A 21964-nucleotide genomic window follows, 5' to 3' on the forward strand; every position below is an offset into this window, starting at 1 on the left:
TGAATCTTCTATGGGTTTATCTGCTGTAAGGTGGGAATAAGGCAGTACTGTAAATCTGTAATTTGTAATTTTCCTACAAATACCAAAAAACTTGTTACCATTGAAACAACAATGCAAACTGCCGGAGTGTCATTGACCATGTCACCATTAACCAAAAGTATAATTTTTAATAATGCAGTTATGGAGAACAAATGTAAGGGTAATAAAACACACCTTGACAAAGGGATACACTTCAACATGCTTTAATAAATGCTGCTGCCTTTGGCATGATAGCACTATAAGTGCTGTGCTGGAGGTGGAATTTACAAGCATCACACACTCTACTTGGATTGCAGACTGTGGGTGGAATCGCTTTATTGGAGCACGACACAACTACAGCTTGTGTTCTTTTTTTCTGCTGTGAAATTCCTTTTTTTTTCTGTGAAAGACCTAAAAGTGTGGCGTAGTGACCCTGGCTCCATCTTTGACATTGACCCGCTTGAAGATAATATCCAGTCTAGAAGCCTTCATAAGCTTTATGGTATTGCCTCTCGCTGCTTCTTTTTCCTTTTTTGTTGGGTGTTGAGTTGAGGTTTTGTTTCTGCCATGTTCTGCTGGTTTGTATTTTTAAAGTCTTAGTAAAGCAGCAATGCATATTTTAGAAGAAGTATAATTTGTTAATGGGGTGAGGAAAAAAAAAAACAATATTGTGTTACTTGGATACATTTTGTTCGAGCAGCAGATTAATCTTAATCTTTCAGCATAACGGGTGTCTTTTAAAATGCAGATTGTTATTGCTCCTGAAAGTATAGAAATATTTGTTTTACCAAATTATTATATTTGAAAGACCACACAGATTGCAGTAAAGTCAAATATTAATAATAGATTCTCCTAAACAACATGCTTTCTTTTACTTTTCTATTGTCTGCCTTTCCTTGTGTTATGCTTTCCTTTATCACTTTCCTTCCTATTGCTTTAGAGAAGGCAAGCCGTTATAGTAGACAGCTTTCTCAGACTCTAAGTACTGTTGGGATGAGTATGGGTAATGAGAGATCAGAGGTGTCAGAAAAAAATCCCAGCCTTTCCTGCTACAGTGTGAACACAGCCAGAACATCTGAGGATGGAGGTACAACTGGGGCTACTGGTGCACGCCTACAGTAATTTCACCGCAGCAATAGGCGAAATAACTTACATGCAAGCAGAAGAGTTTAGACTGTCACCTGATGTGCTGCTGTCTGCATGGAGTAACCTTCACATTTCCAAACAAGTCTGTGGAACTGAACTGTAGTTAAGCATGATATCCATCTTAGTCTTCCTCTAACCCTGATATACACGATATATGCCATGTTATTTTATTAGATGTAATATAAGTGTGTGTGTGTGTGTGTGTGTGTGTGTGTGTGTGTTTTTTTTCACAGCAGTTTTGTAAGCAACAAAAAGTCGTATATGGTCGGAAAATCTCTCCCAACATTCCAGCCTTTATTGAAATATGTCGTACCAGAAGCCATCGACACCAATATATTATCTAAAGTTAACAATATCTTGCTTTAGGAGCACAGGTCTAAAATCTCTGTTATCTTACATAATGTATTATTCTTGCTCAGAATCGTTTTGTATACCGTTTTCTGTTTCAGTCAGTACATTCTGGTGACTTTAAAATTCAGAAGTTCAAAGCAACCTGTGGCCTCAAAAATCCTTTCAAACATGTCGTCCGATTTAACCCCCCCCAACCCCTGCAGTACGCGGGGGGAGGGGGGGGGGGGGGGGGGGCACATTAATATACAATCTGGTGTACCAGCTGAACACGGAGGAAGACAATGATATATTTTGAGTAATAGGGGTGCTTTGTTTTAAAAGTCACCGGGATGTGATTATGACTAAAAAAGAAAGTGATGTTCTGTACACAATGATTCTGGACAAGAATGCATTAGTTTAAACAGTTTTTCTTTTTTTTTTTTTTTTTTGTCCATTTGCTTTTTTTTTCCACCCCCACTACCTTGGCACTGTGAAAGATTCTTTATATCCTGACCAACTCCACAGTCCTGGAACTTGAGGTGAATTCTTCCTGGTGGGATTGACAGCATCTCTAAATTCAAAACAGTGATTCAGTGACAGATAGTGCTTCGTGGGAGATGGTGTTTGCAGGGTATTTGTACTACATTATTTTTCTGTTGCTTAATTATGGTTTTTTTTTTTTTTTTTTTTTTTTTTTAATGTCATTTAGCCCCTGTGCTTCCTGGAGCCTATCATCAAGGGGGTCAATCTCCAGGATTTGGATACATGCATCAGACCAGCATTGCCTCCATGAAATCAGTGCAGTCACCACCACATTCTGCAACCATTGTGAGTAGTGAAGCTTTACTTCATTATTTTAATGGATCAGATCTATAGCTATGACATCACCTAAAATTTTAGGATTGTCCTATATATATTATATGTATATATATATATATGTATATATATATATATATATATATATTATATATATATATATATATATATATATATATATATATATATATATATATATATATATATATATATATATATATATATATATATATATATATATATATATATATATATATATATATATATATATATATATATATATATATATATATATATATATATATATATATAATATTGTAACCGTTTTGCATATATATATTACTTTTGAAAGTCATGGATTTTTGTTCATTTGTTCAAAAACAACAATAAGAAAAAAACATACAAATAGAGAACCAGAATACAAGTTCTTAATACTCCCTCTTTATTACCATTTGGCTGCTGACTTTAAATACATGGCAGCTGGCTTCAATTTAACCATAGCAACAGGAAATTTAACCATGTTACAGGCATATTATCCCTGGTCATTTTGTATTAACACAAACATTTTAATTTAATAAAAAATGTAATTAAAAAAAAAAAAGTGTGCTATGCGTCCATGAATTCTATTTCCTAAAATTAGAATCTAATTGACTTTTAAATCGGTCAAAAAGTGTAATAGAATGCACTTAACACCAGTCATATGTTAACACAATTTAGATATTTTATTTAATATCATGTAATCAAAAAAACTAAAAAATGGTATTGCAAAAGTGTACTGGAAGCCATGACAGTAGTACAGTATTTAATGTTAGATTTTGAAATGTCACATTTTATAGAAATATAGAAAACTACAGAGCGGTATGCAATTCAGTATTTTATCATTAGTCAGCGGGTTTCATTCAACTTTATGAAGCAAAAGTTGGCTATCCTATAGAGTGATACAAAACTTCTGGTCATCGCTGTATACGCTTCATTACAAAATGAACCTGTGTTAAGTGTAACAGGTTATATTGTGTTTGTTTTGTTCGAAAATCCTGGGTTGGAATCCAGGCTGAACTTCTAGAGGTGGGATGGTTTTGTCAGTAATAAACCCAACTGTATCACTACATAAACTTACCAGAACTTATTTTAAGCCTTGAACTAAACACTGTTTCAATGATCTAAAAACTTGCAAGATGAATATAGTTAAAGGGTGACAGCATTTAGAGCTCAGTGTTTACAAGATCATGCAACAGACCCCAAAAACTGTTTTCGTACAGTGCTTAACACTAATACTTAAATTTTACTCATATTCCTGTTATTAGTACTAATAGAATTTTTTCATTTCATTTATTTCAACACATCCAGACCTTTTTAAACACTAAAGACCTCTGCTTGTCCTCTGCTAGTCCTCTTATGCAAAACAGCTCATATATTGAAAAAAAAAAATACTTATTTATTTTTTTTTTAACAGAGGATGTACCGAGCAATCTATGACTATGCAGCACAGGACCATGATGAAGTTTCCTTCAGGGATGGAGACATTATTATGAACGTGCAATCCATTGATCAAGGCTGGATGTATGGTACTGTGCAGAGAACTGGTAAATCTGGGATGCTTCCTGCAAACTACATTGAGACTTTGAACTAAAGTGTTTCTATCTGCTAAGCCTTTTTTAATTACATACAAACAACCTAATAAAGGGGAGTCTAATCAATATGTAGTGACAGTATTGTATATTAAGTTGTTCTCTATGGTATCTCTAATGCACTTCTGTATGTGATTTCTCATATTAGGGCACAAAACGTTTGTAAACTGAATAAGGCAGTCTGTAAATGGCATTAAAAAATAAATACAGTACTTTTTTTTCTGTTGCTAATGCAAGGTCATACTGTGGGCTATTTTGTATGTCTGTCTTTATGCTGGTGATATTTAAGCAATAGTGGTTGGTAAAACATGTCTTATCTACTACACAATTGTACCAATGGACAAAAACACATGTAACCATCTCATCGTTGAAAACCTTCACATAGCTGTATGCTTAGCCTGTAGACAGCATCCGTGGAGGTTGTATTTATCCATATTTTATTGGTGGAGTTAATAGTATTTAATGTATTTTATTTAAAAACCTTGTGTGCATTTCACAATTTTACTTTACATATAGTCCAACGTGATGGGACTTCACATAGCAACATTGATTGTTCTAATGTTTAGTAATGTGTCATGCAAAAATTGTTGACGGCACATGCAGGATTAGATTATTATTTTTGCAGAAGTGTATTTGCTTAATTCTAAAGGAAAGGGTGCCTATTTTATCAAAAGGGAATACATTTAAGAATGTTAGGCTTTTGATATGCAAAGGGTTTACTAATATAAACATATACCAATATTTCATTTCTCATTATGTGTTGTTCTTATGCACATTCTTGTTCTGCACAGTGAATATTAACCCTTTGGGATTAATGTTGCAGGACAAAACCTGTCCCCAATTTAAGATGGTGCTTTCAAATGAAAAGGTGACAGAATTGAATTGCAGCTGTGATAGACATGGTGAAAGTCTGTTATTACAAGATGGTTAGAGTCAAGTATTTAGTTGGCCCAGGTCCTCAATGTTGGCAGGTGAGTGAGTATTTGAAGAACACCAATCTGTGATCTGATACTGTATCTCACTGCAGAGGGCACCTTTGATGTCAGCTAGTAGTGAAGGATGAAAGTTGTATATGGGGTTACATGTCTAGCCTGATGTAAGGTGCATAGTTGATTGCATGACAGCTGCATTAACATTGAATAGATTACAGGACTCACAGGCACTTATACAGTAACTGATTACTGAACTTAAAAAAACCAAAAAACAGCCTGATTCTGGCAGGCTCACATTTTGCTTATTTTCAATACAGGAGTTTTCAGAGAAGTGAAGTGAGACAAATTATTGTATGTAGATTAAACGTGTGTGATGTGTGTGTGTGTGTAAAAAAAAAAAAAAAAAAAAAAAAAAAAAAAAATATAGTATATATATATATATATATATATATATATATATATATATATATATATATATATATGATTACTTTATGAAATAGACCCCTTTGTTTAACTATTCTAGTCCCAGTTAAATTGTACTTATGATGCCACTGTCCTTATCACCTAGTATACAGTAATCAGTACTGTAACTTTTGCATTTAAAAATTTTCCGTAAAATTAAACTATTTGTTTGACATTTCAGTTTCTCCTCAAATTAAATAATACAATTCTTTGAACAAAGTGGTTGCAGATGTGTCCAAAATTATTTATAAAATTCAAACAGTATTGATCCCTGGAGTCAATATATTTCACGAAAGTTTCATATATGTGTATGTGTTGAACAAGTTTACCAGTTGTCCTTTTTTCCCCTGTCCCTTGTTGCTTTGGACACATATGAGTGTAACAGACCAGCAGTGTGGGGGTTGTTGTGCCTTGGCTTGGTGGTTAGGTGTGGTGCAGTGTAATGCTAAAATCTGAGTGTTGGATAAGTTCATGTCAAATAAAAGACTATCCACTGTGTGTGTCCTTTATTGTAATTAGCATTCTCAGTTTTGCACTGAATAGAACCAAAGGAACTTTCTTTTGTTTTAATTATATAACAACTGGATGCTGCTTTCCCATTCTTTTCTTTGGAGGTCAGCCGGGCTTTATTTGGAATTCCATTATTAAGTAATAACAGAACTTCTGACCTTCAAAGAAAGCAATGAGAGTGTAGTGTCCAGTTGTTCTATAATGAAAATGGAATAAAAGACAGTTATTCTGACACAAATAACTTAGCTCTCAAGTTAAATAAAGAACTATAATAGTGATAAACTGATAATGGCATTGCTTTGGCTTGTTCCTCTGCAATAATTATTACCTCAGGAGTTCCATTATTACCTTGAAACAAGCAACAATTATCCACTGAATTATTTTTTTTTTTCTGATGGCCAAATTTTTATATATATATATTTATAAACGGTAATTTGGCCATCTCTCTCTCTCTCTCTCTCTCTCTCTCTCTCTCTCTCTCTCTCTCTCTCTCTCTCTCTCTCTCTCTCTCTCTCTCTATATATATATATATAATAGATATATATATATTATATATATATATATATATATATATATATATATATATATATATATATATATATATATATATATATATATATCACTGTCTAACACTAATAAAAAGTTTATTTTTATGTAAAATGCTATACAAGATCCAGTGTAAAACATTTTAAAATAGTGTCAACATTTGACTTGATAAAACAATTATTGGCTACTTAATGATAAACTGCACTGTAGAAATTGTGGGTAATAATAGATAAAACCTGCAGATAACCATAAAGTATGATTACCTAAAGACTGAACTAGATTAACATACCCACTTCATTTTGCTATAAAATCTCCATGGGGTAAATGTCATCAGTAAACTGGGAAGTCCTCCTTTGTTTAATATTGGGATTGGTGTTTTTACACACCAGAGGGTGCAGTTGGACTGCATATGGCACATCACATTCAGAGGCTCAGCAACACTGGCCATGGTGTAGTAGAAATAGCTAGATGTTCCGAACTCACATTCTATACTTAAGCCCTTTTGCCTCAAATATAACATCTGTATTGTTTAACAGAACAATATGGGAGTGAAAAAAACACCATCAGTGTAATATTCCATAGACTAATATTTGTGATCTTATCAAGGCTTACTTGTCTTGTAAACAATGTATCATATTACATATAGAAGACAAACGCAACCTTTTAAATTCAAACTGTTATCTGGTGTTTCTCCCCCTGCGCTACATCCTGTCTGCCTGAATAAGATCCACATAAAACATGATCTTTTTTGAAGGTATGGACATGCAGAAAGTTAGTTATTTTTAAGGCAAAATACAAGGTTGAGTAATTTATAAACTGTCACAGAAACCCGAGATGGAATTGTTTTCCTGTAACTCACTGAAGAGGCCTATCTATTATTTTTTTATAATACAGTGGATACCCTTGTGATGCTATTATTAAAGAAGACGAGGCTCAGCAGTACATTTGGGTTTTTTAAGCGCAGTGTTTCAGTGCTGTACAGACGTTCTATGTCGTTATCCGTTAGTTCTTCAGCTTTGTTTGGATGATTGCCTTTACCTTGTTTTAATTTCCTGTTCCTCTCATGTTTCTGTGACATATGTATGTAGCAGCTTTACATACATACATTTATATCTCTAAAACATGAAGGCTATATTTGCATCTTGAGTCATTTACGTATTCTCATTTTGTTGATCATTAATGAACATTTCTGTTGGTGTTGTCGAGTGATTGAAAATGAGACGTTTTGTGTTTGAATTAAATTGATGGTCTTGGAGTCGAATGGGTCAAAGTTCAAGTATATTTTCCTCTAGAGGAATTATCACTTTGATGTCACTACTGTGATATTATGCCTTTTTTTTTTTAATGGCTCAAGATGCAAATATAGCCTTCGTGTGTGTGTGTATATATAATATATGCATTTGAAAATAATATTTGAAGGATAAACATGGTTATGTTTTTTGAGACTTAAAACAAGGAACATTATATTTTGCAGTTTAGTAGTTTTATGTGCAACATTCATTAAAGAAAAAGGTGGTTTCTAACAGGATGATATTCATCTTTTTTGTTTTGCTATTGATAGGCTTCCTTTGTGGTTTAGACTTCATGGTTTTCAAGTACTTGAAAACAATCTTCTAACAGTATTAGTGCACATAATCTGCTGCAAGCGCCATCTAGTGGCATGACATGACATAAACAAATGTGTAACACTAAATCCATTATGCCCATTCCATAAAACTGCAGTGTTAGTACAGTGATAATGTAACTACTTTGTAGGGTATAGCCCAGTCCATAGTACTGTACGTGGTTCAAATACCTCAAACACAGGCCATTGTTAACCTGGTAATAAAAAGAACAGCAGGACTGGAATTGAACCCTCAACAGCAGGTTTATAAAGGGACTTTCTTACCATGGCACTACCTGTTGTCCTTTAAGAACGCTTTATGTCTGAGCACTTACACCTCAAGACACTGGTTGGTTTCTGTTCATAAAACATCAAATAATTATTTGGCAACACTGTACTGTCAGCATTCTCATATTGTGAAGAGTTATACAGGTAAACATAGATCAGCACATAATTACCTTAAAAACAATATCTGCAAACTGGGAGTTCAATGAAAGCCTGTTCCTTGTAATTAACTACATTTAATATAAATGTAATCATCACCCTGTCATTCACCATAAATAATTTTTTTAATATATGCACGCGCTGTGACAAAGTGTACGGTACAGTGTGCTGTTTATCAAGCCAAAGCAAATTTAGTGCATGACAAGATTGTAAATGTAGCCACTATCGACACAATGAATGGTATTCAGCAATGCACAATGGTAATTCATTGCAGTCTGTGCAAACTGTATTTTAGATTTGCCATTTTCTGTAATACTGTAGTATTTGGCTGATTATTCTGCAGAACAATGGTATTATGATATACACATTATTTTTTTTTTCGGTTACTTGTTAAGGATTAGGGTTGATTTGATCAACCTATGACCAGCCTAGATAAGACAACTGTATTTATTTAGAGCATTTTACAGCACCTGAATGTCAAAGGGGTTTCTTGGGGGGGGGGGGGGGGAGTCCTGGGATAGCCACAGATACATTAGGTGGTTAATGCAGAACAGGGTGATTTGCCCAGTGCAATAAAACAATCCAACACCTTACACCGTGTAACAATTTTATTTATTTTTTTGTTTCTGGGCTGTCTTTTCGTTCACATAAAGTCAGAAAAAAACAACATACGAATCCAAATTAACATGTATTTATACAAAAATGAAAAAAAAAAAAAAAGATTTAGAAGTGAGTAGTTTTGAGATTTATGATTATTACAGTATAATCGTTAATCTCGAAAAACGACTCACTTCTAAATCTTTTGTAGTCATTTTTGTATTACTTTAGTATAAATGCATGTTAATTTGGATTCGTATGTTGTTTTTTTCTGACTTTATGTGAACGAAAAGACACAAAAGCTACCGTTTTCTCATTGGAAATAGTGATATTTCAAAATATCACTGTCCTGGTCACAAAAGCTAAGTTTGTGGGGAATAATAGCCGTTTTCTATACTTTTGAGGCATAAGCAATTAGGAAATAACACTTACTACCCAGGAACAAAAATTGTGTTACAGTGTTATCCTGGCAGGGCACTGATTTGATTACGTCAGTGACTACAGTATGTCCAATACATTATGTGAAACAAATTTTACGAAATATCGCAATCTTGTGAAATCCTTTAATGAAATTGGTTTTATGGTAAATGTTCTGTTTTTCCAAGGAGTTTCCTGAAACTAATGTTCAGAAAACCAGTTAGATCTGAAGGAGATTGCATGAGCTGCCTGAGCTGAAGAATCCGCTGGTGAATCTTTGATCATTGGCACCTCTCTTCTGCCCCTTCCCTTCTGGAATTGTTTTTTTGAAGAAAGAAGATGAATGGATAAAATATACACATATTTTAAAAAAAAAGCTATTGTAGCATCATTTGCATCACAAGCACAAACGTTTACCAGTATTTTGCAGATTTCAGCTTCTGAGTGACTTTCAGATATCAGTATTCTCAGATTGTGTTCTCAATATTATCTCTGTGCTGTTGTGATAATGAATCCCTGTTGCACCCAGCTCAATTTATTTACTGGTCTATATTTTACTCTACATTCTGCTATTTGAGTTGTGTTGGATATTTTATGGCTTTGAACTCAACATTTGCTACATAAATGATGATGTCAGGTGATAAGTTTGATCTGTCAAACTTTGTGTAAACACATAGGCCAGCCAAAAAGAGTACATTTATATTGAAAACAACATTTTGGGGAAGTGAAATAAAACATATTTTTTTGTCCAGTAGTTCTTTTCCAGTTAATGAGGCTCATCTGTGCCCTTCAATTACTACACTATTACTAATTGCTCAGCTTTTTGTAAAACTTTTTTTTTTTTGTAAAACTTACTGTAGAGAAGATTCATTAATTGTATTTATTATTTTATTCTTTTACCAGAAATAGACCAATTAAGACTGAAGCCCTATTTATATCAGTATCCTGGAAACCAACAGCTGACAGCAGTGGTTCCAACACATAATCACAAATCCCATGCAATCTAACTACAAGAACATGTTCATGCTGTAGGGGCACTATAACGAAATGCTGATAACACAATAACCTCTCACACAAGATACACCAATGTATGACTTGAGTGTACAGTACACTGACTTACTGTGCTACACACAAAACCAGTCCGCTTGCCTTCTAGATTGTATTGTATATTCACTTTGACCTGTAGGTATATGATGGCAGCCACTACTGTATTCTATGATTCTGTTGCTGCTACCATTTACTATCGTATTGTACAGTAAATAAGGTGGTGGTTGTTGTAGTGCAGCGATAATTCTAAACAGGTTTTCTTGCCAAAAAATCTATATTTTAAAATGTATTCTTGACCATTATTTTGCTGCACCCCTAAAGCAATTTTGTTATGAACATGACAGGCCTCTGAATTTTACAGCCCTTCTTTTTGGGAATAGGGTTTATTGCCAACATTCAAGGCAATAGCTAAAGGCTGTATTTCAGTAGGTGCAGACAGTGCAATTACAATAGACAGAGGGTATATAGATGCTGTACTCAGTGACTGCATTGCATTGAGAGTGCTATGCAAATCAACTGACAGCATGCAGGTCATCATTTGAAACAACTCTTAATTCAGCCTTGCTTACATTTGAAGCTTCTATTGTTCCAGTAACATTGAGAATAAATAAATAAATAATTCCAGTAAAAATTAACTCTTTCACCTTTTATTTATTTATTCAATATTCTTTCTGTGTCTGATATATGGAGCACACATTTGGTAAACAGCTTTATTTTATGATTCTCTTGATCATATTACATAATGGTCATTAACTATTTTTTCTGCCACATTTGTTGTAACCTCTAGCCACACACACACACACACACACGACACACACACATAGAAACCGTTACTTCATACAGTATATACTTATTCTACACAACACTTTTTCACATATCTAATTTACTTCATGTTTACAAACCCCAATCCCATTTTGGTTCTGAATTACCTTTTGTAACAATTCGGCCTGTGTTCCTGTTCTGCTTCACAGTTGCTGGTTTCCTGGGGCAGAAGAATCCCAGTGTCCTTGGAAAGACCTGCGTGACTAATAAAGGTTTAAGAAAAAAAAGCAGCAGTTGGTTTTACAGATATTAGAGACCTGCTGTGGTCTGGATAATTTCAAATTTTTAAGTACATAATTTCTGTGTCTTGTTTGAAACATATATACGCAAAGACCTGCAGCAAAATATTAAGGGCACATTTCATACAAATCTATATTCTTCACAGCAGTGCTAAAGGCAATCGGTATGGCTATCATTTTCGTAAAGGGAATGTCAGTTGATCCTTATTGCATTTGTCCTCGCTGATTGAAATGCATGCTTTCCTATGTTCGTGTTCTCTACTTGCTCTAGACCACACAGTTAACTTCACTAGTTGATAATAATGTTTTAAATGCCATCAAAATGAAAGTCCTAAGCTTTATTAGAAAACAAGATTTGTGAAGTTCAGCATATTCTTGTACTGTATATAAAACTATAATTATTTTCTTTTGATAAACAAAGCTACCACTCAGAAGGGTATTACATATGCACTGTATGCTTTCTGAAGTTTAACAGTTGAATATAAAATGGTAGAAGAGAACAAGAGTCCTGCAGCAAAAAAAGGTCACAGTGCTCTCTGGCAGTGAAAATGAAGCCATTTTTAAATGCTAATGGCCTTTATTAACAATATACTATAGTATTCATTAAAAGTCATGGGCTGTATGAAATACTGTATATGCAATAGAAAAATGTACCAGCAAGTTGTACCATAAGTATGATGGTTTTACACAGGGATTTTGGAACATAATGTAAACAGTATAGTATGTTTATAACTTGGCCTCTTTTGTAGATACCATATCTTTGTAAGTCGTATCCCTTTATTCTAACTTGTCTGCTTTTGCGCATGTAAAATGTTTTGGTCGTTTATATTTTAAAATATTTTTGGTTCTCCAGAATGTACTGTAATGTAAGTGTGTCACAAAGACGGCCGGAGTGAGTGACGACAGACCAGAAACAGGAAATAAACAACAAGAGAGGTGGAGTTCGGTGGAGCCGAGCATTTAATAAATAAACAGAACAGAAAATAAACGGTGGTAACAAACAAAAACACACAGGACACAGCGCCAAAAGAAAGAGATGAACAAAACAAACTCTAAACACGGTGAGCTGATATTTTACTTAATACTATTATTAATATTACCTCCATCTCTGTTCTCCACTCACCGAACACACAACCCCGAGTGGGTGAAAGTTGCGGTACAACTGCACATGAATTAATAATTAATAACAATTCCCCGTGCTCATGTATTATTACATTTTACTTGCACGTGAAGTACTGTGCAATCCTTGTGCCTAAATACACATATACATTTTAAACACTTGTGTTACACAGATCCATTTATATCCTGTGTACCAATGACTATACACCAACATCAACACACAACATAAAATACACACAGGGGCGGGCACTTTGCCACATATACCCCCCCCCCCCCCCCCCCCCCCCCGGTGCAAAGCACACATGGCTTCAATGGCCACCTCCCCCCTTGAAATCCCAAAAGTCTCATTCAAAGTCCTGGGCCAAGAACAAGGACTTTAAGGGGTTGATGGGTGGCAATGTTGCCAGTAGCCAGGCTGCTACTGGCCATGCTGTCAGCAGACATGCTGGCAGCAAGGTGAATCCTTCATGGAAGTTTATCTAAGAAGGCACATTAGTACTAAGGTGAACCATAGTGTGAACATGACCATCGCACCATAATTCTAATAGACAGTAAAATAACGTTTATTATGGTGCTTTAGTCAAAAGGACAATATGACCATACCATGATGTTATCTTACTATTGTACAAACAACTGGGTATTTTGCTGGTATCATGTTAAAAATACAACACCGCAGTGACATAGTGAAAATGTTTTAGTAAAATCATGGTTCACTTTTTAGAATGGCTGTGAATCTGCCGTATTCAACCAGCCAAAACGATTAGAGCTCAGTAGAGCTAGTGCGGCACAATCTTGTTGAATTTCCTATAATAAGTGATCAACTTGTGCTAACGGATGTAGAAAAGCTGAAATCACAGACTGTAAAGCCATCATCTCTGAAAGGTACAATTCTGTATCTTACAGTATGATATTTATGTCAGGAGGCATTATGGAAACTATGTATTTGGAATGCATTTGATGTGAGTACAAGTGATTATAATACAGTACATGTCCGCTTTATTATGGGCTTTTTAGATATTAAGTAGGCACGTCATGAAGTAAGCTACTATTATGCAAATTAACTTAACCATGTCGATCGCAGTATTATATGTGCTGTGTATAATATCTTGTTTCCATGCAACACTCAACTCAGGTTGAAAACCCTGCTGCTCCTGATACTGCGTTTCTATATTAATTACATTTTTCAATGTGGGTTTGTGAGTGAGTGGTTTGCAGTGCTCAGGTGTACGGTTCTTCTGTTTGAGGCTGTCAAATAAGAAGGCCTGCTCAACCCAACAATGGGTATTGCCAGCTTATAACAAAAGGGGTTGCAGTCCCGAAATAATAAGACAAACACAAACACGCAACACAGACACAAAAACCTGTCTCAAGACTGTGTGCGCTGTTTATGCAGGTGCGCTGCTCTCAGCGGCGCTGTATATTTACAAATGTGGACAGAGTTTACTGCTGGCTTCATGCTGCAGTTCCCGGCTTCATATTGGCCGAATGACAAAGACAAATACAGACATCAATAAACTAAACATCCCACTCATGTTTCCACAGTCCTTGTCTTCTCATTAACCACAACAAAGGAAAGATTACAGCGTCACATTCCCCTAAAGTACCCTAAGCCCCGCCCCCTCTGATAGCTTGTTCAGTCACGTCTCCTCCAATTCATGACTGACACTTCGCTCACCGTACTAGGGTGATGACTCCTGGTACCGTGACCCCACCCCTTTCCTGAATGGCCGGCTTCCGACTGCCCCTGGAATGAACTGCCCAACCATTCAGTATGAGGTGCACAGTCCCTGTTATACAGCGCCCTTGCATGTCGAGAGGGAGATTGTTGATTCGGATTAACTCTCTGTCACAGGGTTAAAGTGGGATGGGTGGATGGACTTATCAACACTGACCATTTACTAACAAAAAGAATTGTTAGGATTATCATAAGGAAAGCAATAGTGTCCATCCTTTCGATTTTGTAAACAAATGAATGTGACCTTAGCCGCAAGGCTTGCTGGGAAAGAACTGCCACCATCAGTAGAAAACTCGGGTAGACTCTCAATGGGGGTTCAGGAGGAATGAGGGACAATCCAGATTGGAGGTCTACCGCTTGGAGCCTGAAAATGTAAAGAAATATTGCCCCAAAGGGCTAAGAATACTAATTATTAGTCTTTGGGCGGAAAATGTAGTCTGTAGAGCGAAACCACCCACATCATAATGAATAGGGATCACCTTGTTGGTTAATCTTCATTAAGATTTACCTCCTCATTATCAATGTGTAAACAGAGAAGGTGCAAGCAGGCAGGAAAAGTAAGTGAATAAACATTCATTTATCAACTTTGGGAATAACAAGCAGACACTAATTCTAACAAACAACTGCACATCCTTATGTAATTTTACAATCGTCTGTTTCTGCAGATTTCTGATTAATCTACTAAATGAAAGCCATTGAAGACCTGCTGTAAATTGAGAACACAATAATCTGGGTTTGCTATGTGTTTAGAGAGTGCAGCATTTTCTGCCAGTTATTTAGTATTTCCATTCTGCAGTGTTTCTGCTTGAATTGTTTTCTAAATGTCAGTTTTATTGAAACTAGTCAAAACCTTGAGATCTGCAAAACAGAGTACATAAAGAGCATGCCTTTCATTTCTTAATCATTCAGTATATCATGTCTGCTTATTTCTTCAATGCTTACATGGAGATTGAAACCTGGACTTGGCCTTCACAGCCTTATCCTGTTGCAAACATTTCTTTCTCCCCAAGCTTTGACCTTTCTCATAAAGGCTGGACCTCATCTCAATGATGACTATAATAGAAAATTAATGGTATAAAGATTTCATTGGTGGCAGCAGGGTACTGGCACCGTTAAGCAGAGAGATTTATGAGGTTGTCGGGAGAGTTCTGAGTGAGCAGTCACTGCAGCCAGATTGATATAATACGCTTGGTATGAATCATGAATGCCAACATGTTATGTTTTGTTTTCTGGAAAGGCTACATTTAGCTGTAATAATCTTAAGTCTTTTATTTATTTATTTGTTTATTTCAATTTATTTTTTAATCGTGTGCCCAGTTATTTTACCCCCGATTTTCTCCCTGATTTGGGATGTTCGGTAATTATTTTCCCTCACTGTAGTAATTCCCCACACAGTTCAGCAGAGCTGAAGATTCAGTAGGTGTCTTCCATCCCACAATGAGTGCAGCTAGAGTGTGAGAGGTCTCTCCCACTCAGTGAGTGAAGGCTGTGCTTCCATTTCAAAGACATAACTCAATTTGCATTTAATTGAGTGTGTGCCAGTGTATAACATGGAAATTGTGAACAAATTAGATGAAACCATTTTTTGAAAAGTTGTCTTTTACAGCCTGTAGAGCGCTACATTACTGTATTCTCTTACAGTATATGTAGTATGTCTGGACAATATCCATTTAATCTTTAAGCTGGTGTCACCTGCTGCTCCAGATTGAAGTGATACCCACCCCTACATTGAGGTTGAATGAGGTCTCTGAATTGACTTATTATACAACAAATGTTCATAAACATTAAAATTAGGTCTGTCAAGCGATTAAAAAAATTAATCAGGTTAAATGTTAGCCCAGTGTAGTTCAGGGGGCGTGCAGCAGGGGGCTTCCAATTTTCTGTCAGTTAGTACCTATTTTCTATTTAAGCCCTGATCACTTGCACCTTTCGTTTTTTGTAGCAAAATCTCAGATACCATCATTTCGTGCTTCACCGCTAATCTAAACTTCGTTGACTTTTACTGCAGGTCACTTCTCTGCGCAGCGCTCCCTAGATATTATCAATTATTTTCCTACCTGCTCCGGTGATTCTTCTCATCATTTAGTTTCTCTATTCGGCTGCAGGAGCTCCAACCATTCAGCCTCCAGCCCAGCAACAGCATCCTCCAAACCACAGTTTCATCACTCAACTTGTCCGAGTCTTTATAAGAAAGATTGGCCCTCTGCTAAAACTTTCAAAGCTCCTTCAACAAGACATTGACATTCCCATCGTCAGTGATTGTCTTGCCATAACTCCTCTATTTAAATCCACCACAAAGCTCTGTCAGCTGAATCTTTCTTTACCCCTCGCTTGCAATCAAGCACCCCTCCCCCGCTCCCAGAGCCAGCACAATTTATCGTTCCTTCAGAAGATCCTGCCCTAGATTTCCATTAGCTACTTTCAACGTTTTAAAAAAAGACCTATCCAGCCCATTTCATACTCCATTTCAGCCTTTGCCGGCTCGTGCTTTCAACTGGTCACAACATACTCCAGCGACACTGCTGTACTGCAACTTTTCCACTGGCGCCTCTCAGACAATGGTTACCATGGCAACGCCCTCAGAGTGACTGTGGGGATTGGTAAGTTGCCATGGTGACCAGACAGCTTAATCAGGCACTGCCAGCTCTGTGCCTCAGTATTGCAATCTTCTGGCTTCTTGTTGCTGCACTTTCACAACCTGTGAGGGCTCGTTCAACTCGCCGAATTGTGATATCTAAATACTGCGTTAATGTATTCCTATACATGACTAACTGTCCTAAAACATGTATCGAATATATTCAAATCTAAAAGAATACGCAATTTTGTTCTGCATAGACAAGGATTTTAATCACAATAACCAAATATATTCTACCCTGCTTTCTCAAGCCAATGGTTTTAATTCCAATTGTAACCTCTAGATGGCAGTATAGCACCACAAGTTCTATACAGTCTTTAAACTGGTTTGCTATCACTGTGAAGCTCGCACACTCCAGCTTTTCTATCCATTCCTGCAGTTCCTTGTCAATCTGAGGGATTCTCAGTTCCCCACCTGCCTCAAACTTTTGCCTACATATATCAACTGACATTCTTCAATTTCAACTCTTCCCCTCTTCAAAGACCTGGTCATCAATCAAAGTGCTCAGCTGCTTTTTGAAATGTTCAGAATCTACCATCACAGTAACATCCAGCTTCCCTGCACCTGGAGTCCATTCCTGTGACTTCTTCCTGTTCCCAGATTTGTGTTTCCTCATCTGGCTCTGCTCCTCCAATCCGACCAGCTTCATGAAGGCACCTTATTCAACTTTCAAAGTCATCATTTCATCAACACGATCAGCCAGTCAGTCAAGGAACCAGGTCCTACGATTATCAATGTTCCAGTCACTGTTCTCCTACCCCCAATAGACAATACTCTCAAACTGCTCCCGACCAATCAATAGGTTTTGCAGACACCTCAGAGCAACACATTCTTCATCCTCTCGGATTCTGCAGCGGTCTCAGATCTCTGCATTCTTCATCTCTGCCCCAAAGCAGCCCCATCTCTGGCGCCATGTAAATCTGCCATAACACTCAAAGACAAATATCCACCACAACCAGCAGATCCCTACTCTCTGCAGCAGACCACCGCACTCTACCGATGATAGTCCTCTGTTCACTATTACAGATCTCTGCTCTCTACAGCTGGGCCTCTGCACACTACTGACAGCACTCCATCGTTTTCTTCCTCAGATCTCTGCTCTGTTCAACAGATCCTGCCCTCTACTGTTAATCGCTCCTCACTACAGCAGATCTCCACTCCCTCTTCAGATCTGCTCTCTACTGCAGCATGCAAAAGTTACTTTAGTTTACTGTTTAAATCTGCAACTGCACTTCTCCACAGCCTCCAATGCTCCAGCTTTCCTCCTATACACAGATTGTGGCAGCATTCCCACAATCAAGGCTAACGCTAATCCCCATCTAATCAAAACATGGGGCACAAAACATGTCTCTCCATCTCCCTCCATTCTCTTCATACCAGCAGTTCGCTTGACCCTCTGTGGGATTCTTAAGAGTTTTCCCTCGCCTCACCTTCAGCAATCTATTCATATGTCCGCTCATCCTCTCAAATGTTACAGCATTATTACATGGTGAGACACGTGGTACGAGACTGGAAATCTGTCTTGATTATGAGTTAAGGAGTTCCACTATTAGAAGAATAACTGGAGCTGCGAAACCCAAATCTCTGAATGTGAGTTCACCTTTTCCATTTCAAGCAGACACGATAGTAGCAAACTGCTGATCGATCCCTTATTAACTAACATATAGAATGGTGGCACTCATCTCTCTGTCCTCATTTCTAGAATATGGGGCACAAAGGCGCTGAGCTTCCCCAACAGCTGATTCACATGTTCGTTCAGTCCAGCTGCTACCTCAGCCCTCAGTTCCAGCTCTCTTTCTGCCTCTATTTTCGGTATCCAAGTTCCGTCAGCTGGTCCCATCTGCTTCCACAACCCCCATCCAGAATCTCCAGCTTCTCCAGCTGCTATTTGACTGAATCCTACTCTCATCAACCTACTTCAATCTGCTCAGCATTACATGTCTGCAGCCCTCTCCCCTTCTTCAAGAGCTTCCTATTCTACAGCCTGCTCAGTGTTTTCAACATTCTGTTCCCAGAATCGAATAATCATATCCCTTAAATCAAAACCGGATCCTGGCTCCCATCGTCCGTGCTACAGATTCTCTCCATCTCCCTCCATTCTCTCCATACCAGCAGTTCGCCTGACCCTCTGAGGGATTCTTAAGAGTTTTCCCCCGCCTCACCTACCCACCTGTATATCATAGGACATTTTCCATTTGGTCATTTCCACTCTTTGGAAAGGCCGTTTCTCCCCCTACAAGGACCTAGCTATGGAGATCATCTGCCTCTCGGCCGCCTTTGATGCTTACTTCATCATTTGGCTGCATACCTCCAAAACGGATCAATTTCAGCATGGCCAGTTCATTCAGTCGTCAAGTATCAAGTCCCCTATCCCTCCTTTCTTTTCAACATCAAGGTATCTTCCCAGCAGGAAACTCCCCCCCAGACTCTCTGTTCATTGATTCCTCTCGCTCCTATCATTACTCGTCACTGGTTTTCAACCTACCTCTCCACCGTCGTCTCCAAAGCAGGCGTCCCTTCTCAACTCCACCCTTGCCTCCAGAGCAGGCCTCCCTACTCGACTCTACCCCCCCCCCCCCCCCCCCCCCCCATATCATTCCGTATAGGTACAGTCACCTTCTCCGCGAGGGCCAATATTAATTATAGCCTGATCAAGAATGTGGGGAGCTGGTCCTCTTCTGCGGTGGATTCTTACACTCATTCATCCTCCTCTGATATAGTTGCAGCTCATTTTAAAATTGCTAGTGTGCCCGGAGTGGGGGCTTCCTGTCTGCCGGGGCCACCAGAGGTTTTCCCCTAATCAGCCTAAAGGGTTTTTTCCTCTCCACTGAGCAGCAGGAATATGCATAGTCACATCCTACTAAATTACTAACCATCCTTCTGTTTGTTCCGTTTGTCCTTCTGGTCTTTTGTTTATGTTATGCGCTGGCATGTGTTTTTCTTTTGTTTGTCTCATGGTGTGGGAGATTTCGCAAGGAACCGGGGGTCCATCCTTTGGGGGGCAAGTGAGTCTCACCTCCCCTACCTCAGGGCTAGGCATCCTCCTTCCTTACCTTCAGGGGGTTTCTCACCATGTGAGTCAGAGCAGACCCCTGGCCACAATCTCCTTTTGCAGCTCCACCTCACTTGAGGCTCTGTTCTATACTCTGCCTTACTTTGGGACGTGGCTACTCCGTACTCGAGTCCCATACTGACCTCTATGCCTTTTTCTTATTTCAGGTCCCAGGCAGCATGAAGTTTCGACCAATTGGGGGGTCTAACAAGCGCCCCTTTACAGAAGTCTCAGATGCTGGGTACCTCTCCCTCTCTATCTCCTTTTTGTGTCCCAGTCTTCCGGGACTGTCATCCTCTCGAGAGGCGACTCTCGAATCATAACCCTTGTATGTGTTTTTGGTTGCAGTCCTTTGCCCCGGGGTTGTGTCGGCATCATCACCCTCTGTCAGTGACCATCTTTCTATCCTGTTTAGGTTGCTGAGAATTGAACTTGAACTCATTCATGACCCCGCGACAAATTAACCTGTTAACTTCTTATTTCATTTTTAATAATGGTCTGATACTCTCTCTTCCTTACCTTTTTTCAAAGAGTTTTTGGTAGTAATAACTATTCTTCATCTTTCTTGATCGCCGTTCCCGCCATTTCCTTAATAAACAATGTTTTTATAATTTTTAATTGTTAGCTGACGGCAAACAGGTCTTGGGCAAAACCAATATGTTAGTGTAGGGAGATTTGATTGTGAGTGTTTATAAATTTGTCCCATCCTCTAAACACCTTTCAAATTTTAGATGTTATTTTAAACCTTTAAAGACAAAAACATTGCTAAACAGTATAATGTGTATATAATAAACAAACAAAAAACGGAGAGGCAAAATATATAGACTGCCCCCCCTCATATTCAAAGTGGGTGGGCACGTGCCCCTTCTGCCCCACTGGTTAGGCGCCTATGACTTCAACGTTACTCTTATTTATTTAATTGGGTGTTGTTTCAGGATAGAGACGCACCATCAACTTTGGTCTTACTCTGGTTTTACAACTAAGAGAACTGAAGACAAGCATGGACGTCTGACTGATTCAAGTTCAATGAGTCAGTACTATAAAATGTGCTGAGTCTGAACTCAAAAGCTTTGCTTTTAGGCTTTTACTCAATGCAGTAGACTGAAATACATCTCTTGAATTTCACCAGTTTAATAATAAAATTAACAGAAATAAGAAAGATACAGAATGTTATGATTGCTAAGGATGTCACAGTATTGCCAAGTTGCAGATTATATAATGTTCTGCCTCAGTTACTGCTCTACACTCTGACCATCCTTTTCTACTGGAGTATGGTAATGGTCTAGCATGTCAGTCAGTTTAAGGTGGCTCTATTATACAGGAGAAGCATAGCAAAGTGTAGAAAAGCATAAGATCAGTGTAGTAGCATGGGAAAATCATAGTAAACTGAAAAACTGCCAGTTTTACCATGGAAAGCTTTTATCAAGGTATTGCCATTCTTAGTTATAAGAAAAAGGGACAGACAAAACACACACACACAAAAAAGTTTAATATCATAATATGGATAATTTGGGTGCTATACAAATGTTCTTCCAAACAGCCTGTTCCCTGATTTGGGAGAACTTGATGGAAAGCAAACACTCTGTAAGTGATAACACAAATCCTTCAACTCATTTTTTGTTTTCATGCCTTTTTGAACGTAAGGTTGTGTGCTTTATTGAAGCTTGCCCAGTGTAGGTGGTTCATTGCCATGCAGCGAGTGAGAGGCCTCAGAGTTGTATTTATTCTAGCTTTTCACATCCCTGTGATGTTCACAGATTAAAGTCTATAGTTCTTGACCAGTCTCTCCAATGCTAACATTACTGGCATGGATGGAAAATCTCATAAATTACATGTCTGCTTGTACTGGACAAGGGGCCTCTAATT

General features: G+C 37.7%; 1 protein-coding gene across 2 annotated transcripts in view; it reads left to right on the forward strand.

Annotated features, from left to right (window-relative positions):
- The window catches only part of LOC121314141 (LIM zinc-binding domain-containing Nebulette-like), an 83760-nt gene extending 79581 nt beyond the window's left edge, over nt 1-4179 (forward strand). The window contains exons 6-9 of one of the 2 annotated variants that reach the window (XM_041247115.1): nt 428-520; nt 959-1105; nt 2204-2322; nt 3764-4179. In XM_041247115.1, coding sequence (XP_041103049.1) covers nt 428-520; nt 959-1105; nt 2204-2322; nt 3764-3940 — 536 coding nt within the window. In that variant the 3' untranslated portion in view covers nt 3941-4179. The remainder of the gene's footprint in view (nt 1-427; nt 521-958; nt 1106-2203; nt 2323-3763) is intronic. The other variant, XM_041247116.1, reaches the window with a different exon arrangement.
- Nucleotides 4180-21964: the final 17785 nt, after the last annotated feature.

The sequence above is a fragment of the Polyodon spathula genome, chromosome 4, assembly GCF_017654505.1.
Source record: "Polyodon spathula isolate WHYD16114869_AA chromosome 4, ASM1765450v1, whole genome shotgun sequence".
Taxonomy (NCBI): Eukaryota; Metazoa; Chordata; class Actinopteri; order Acipenseriformes; family Polyodontidae; genus Polyodon; species Polyodon spathula.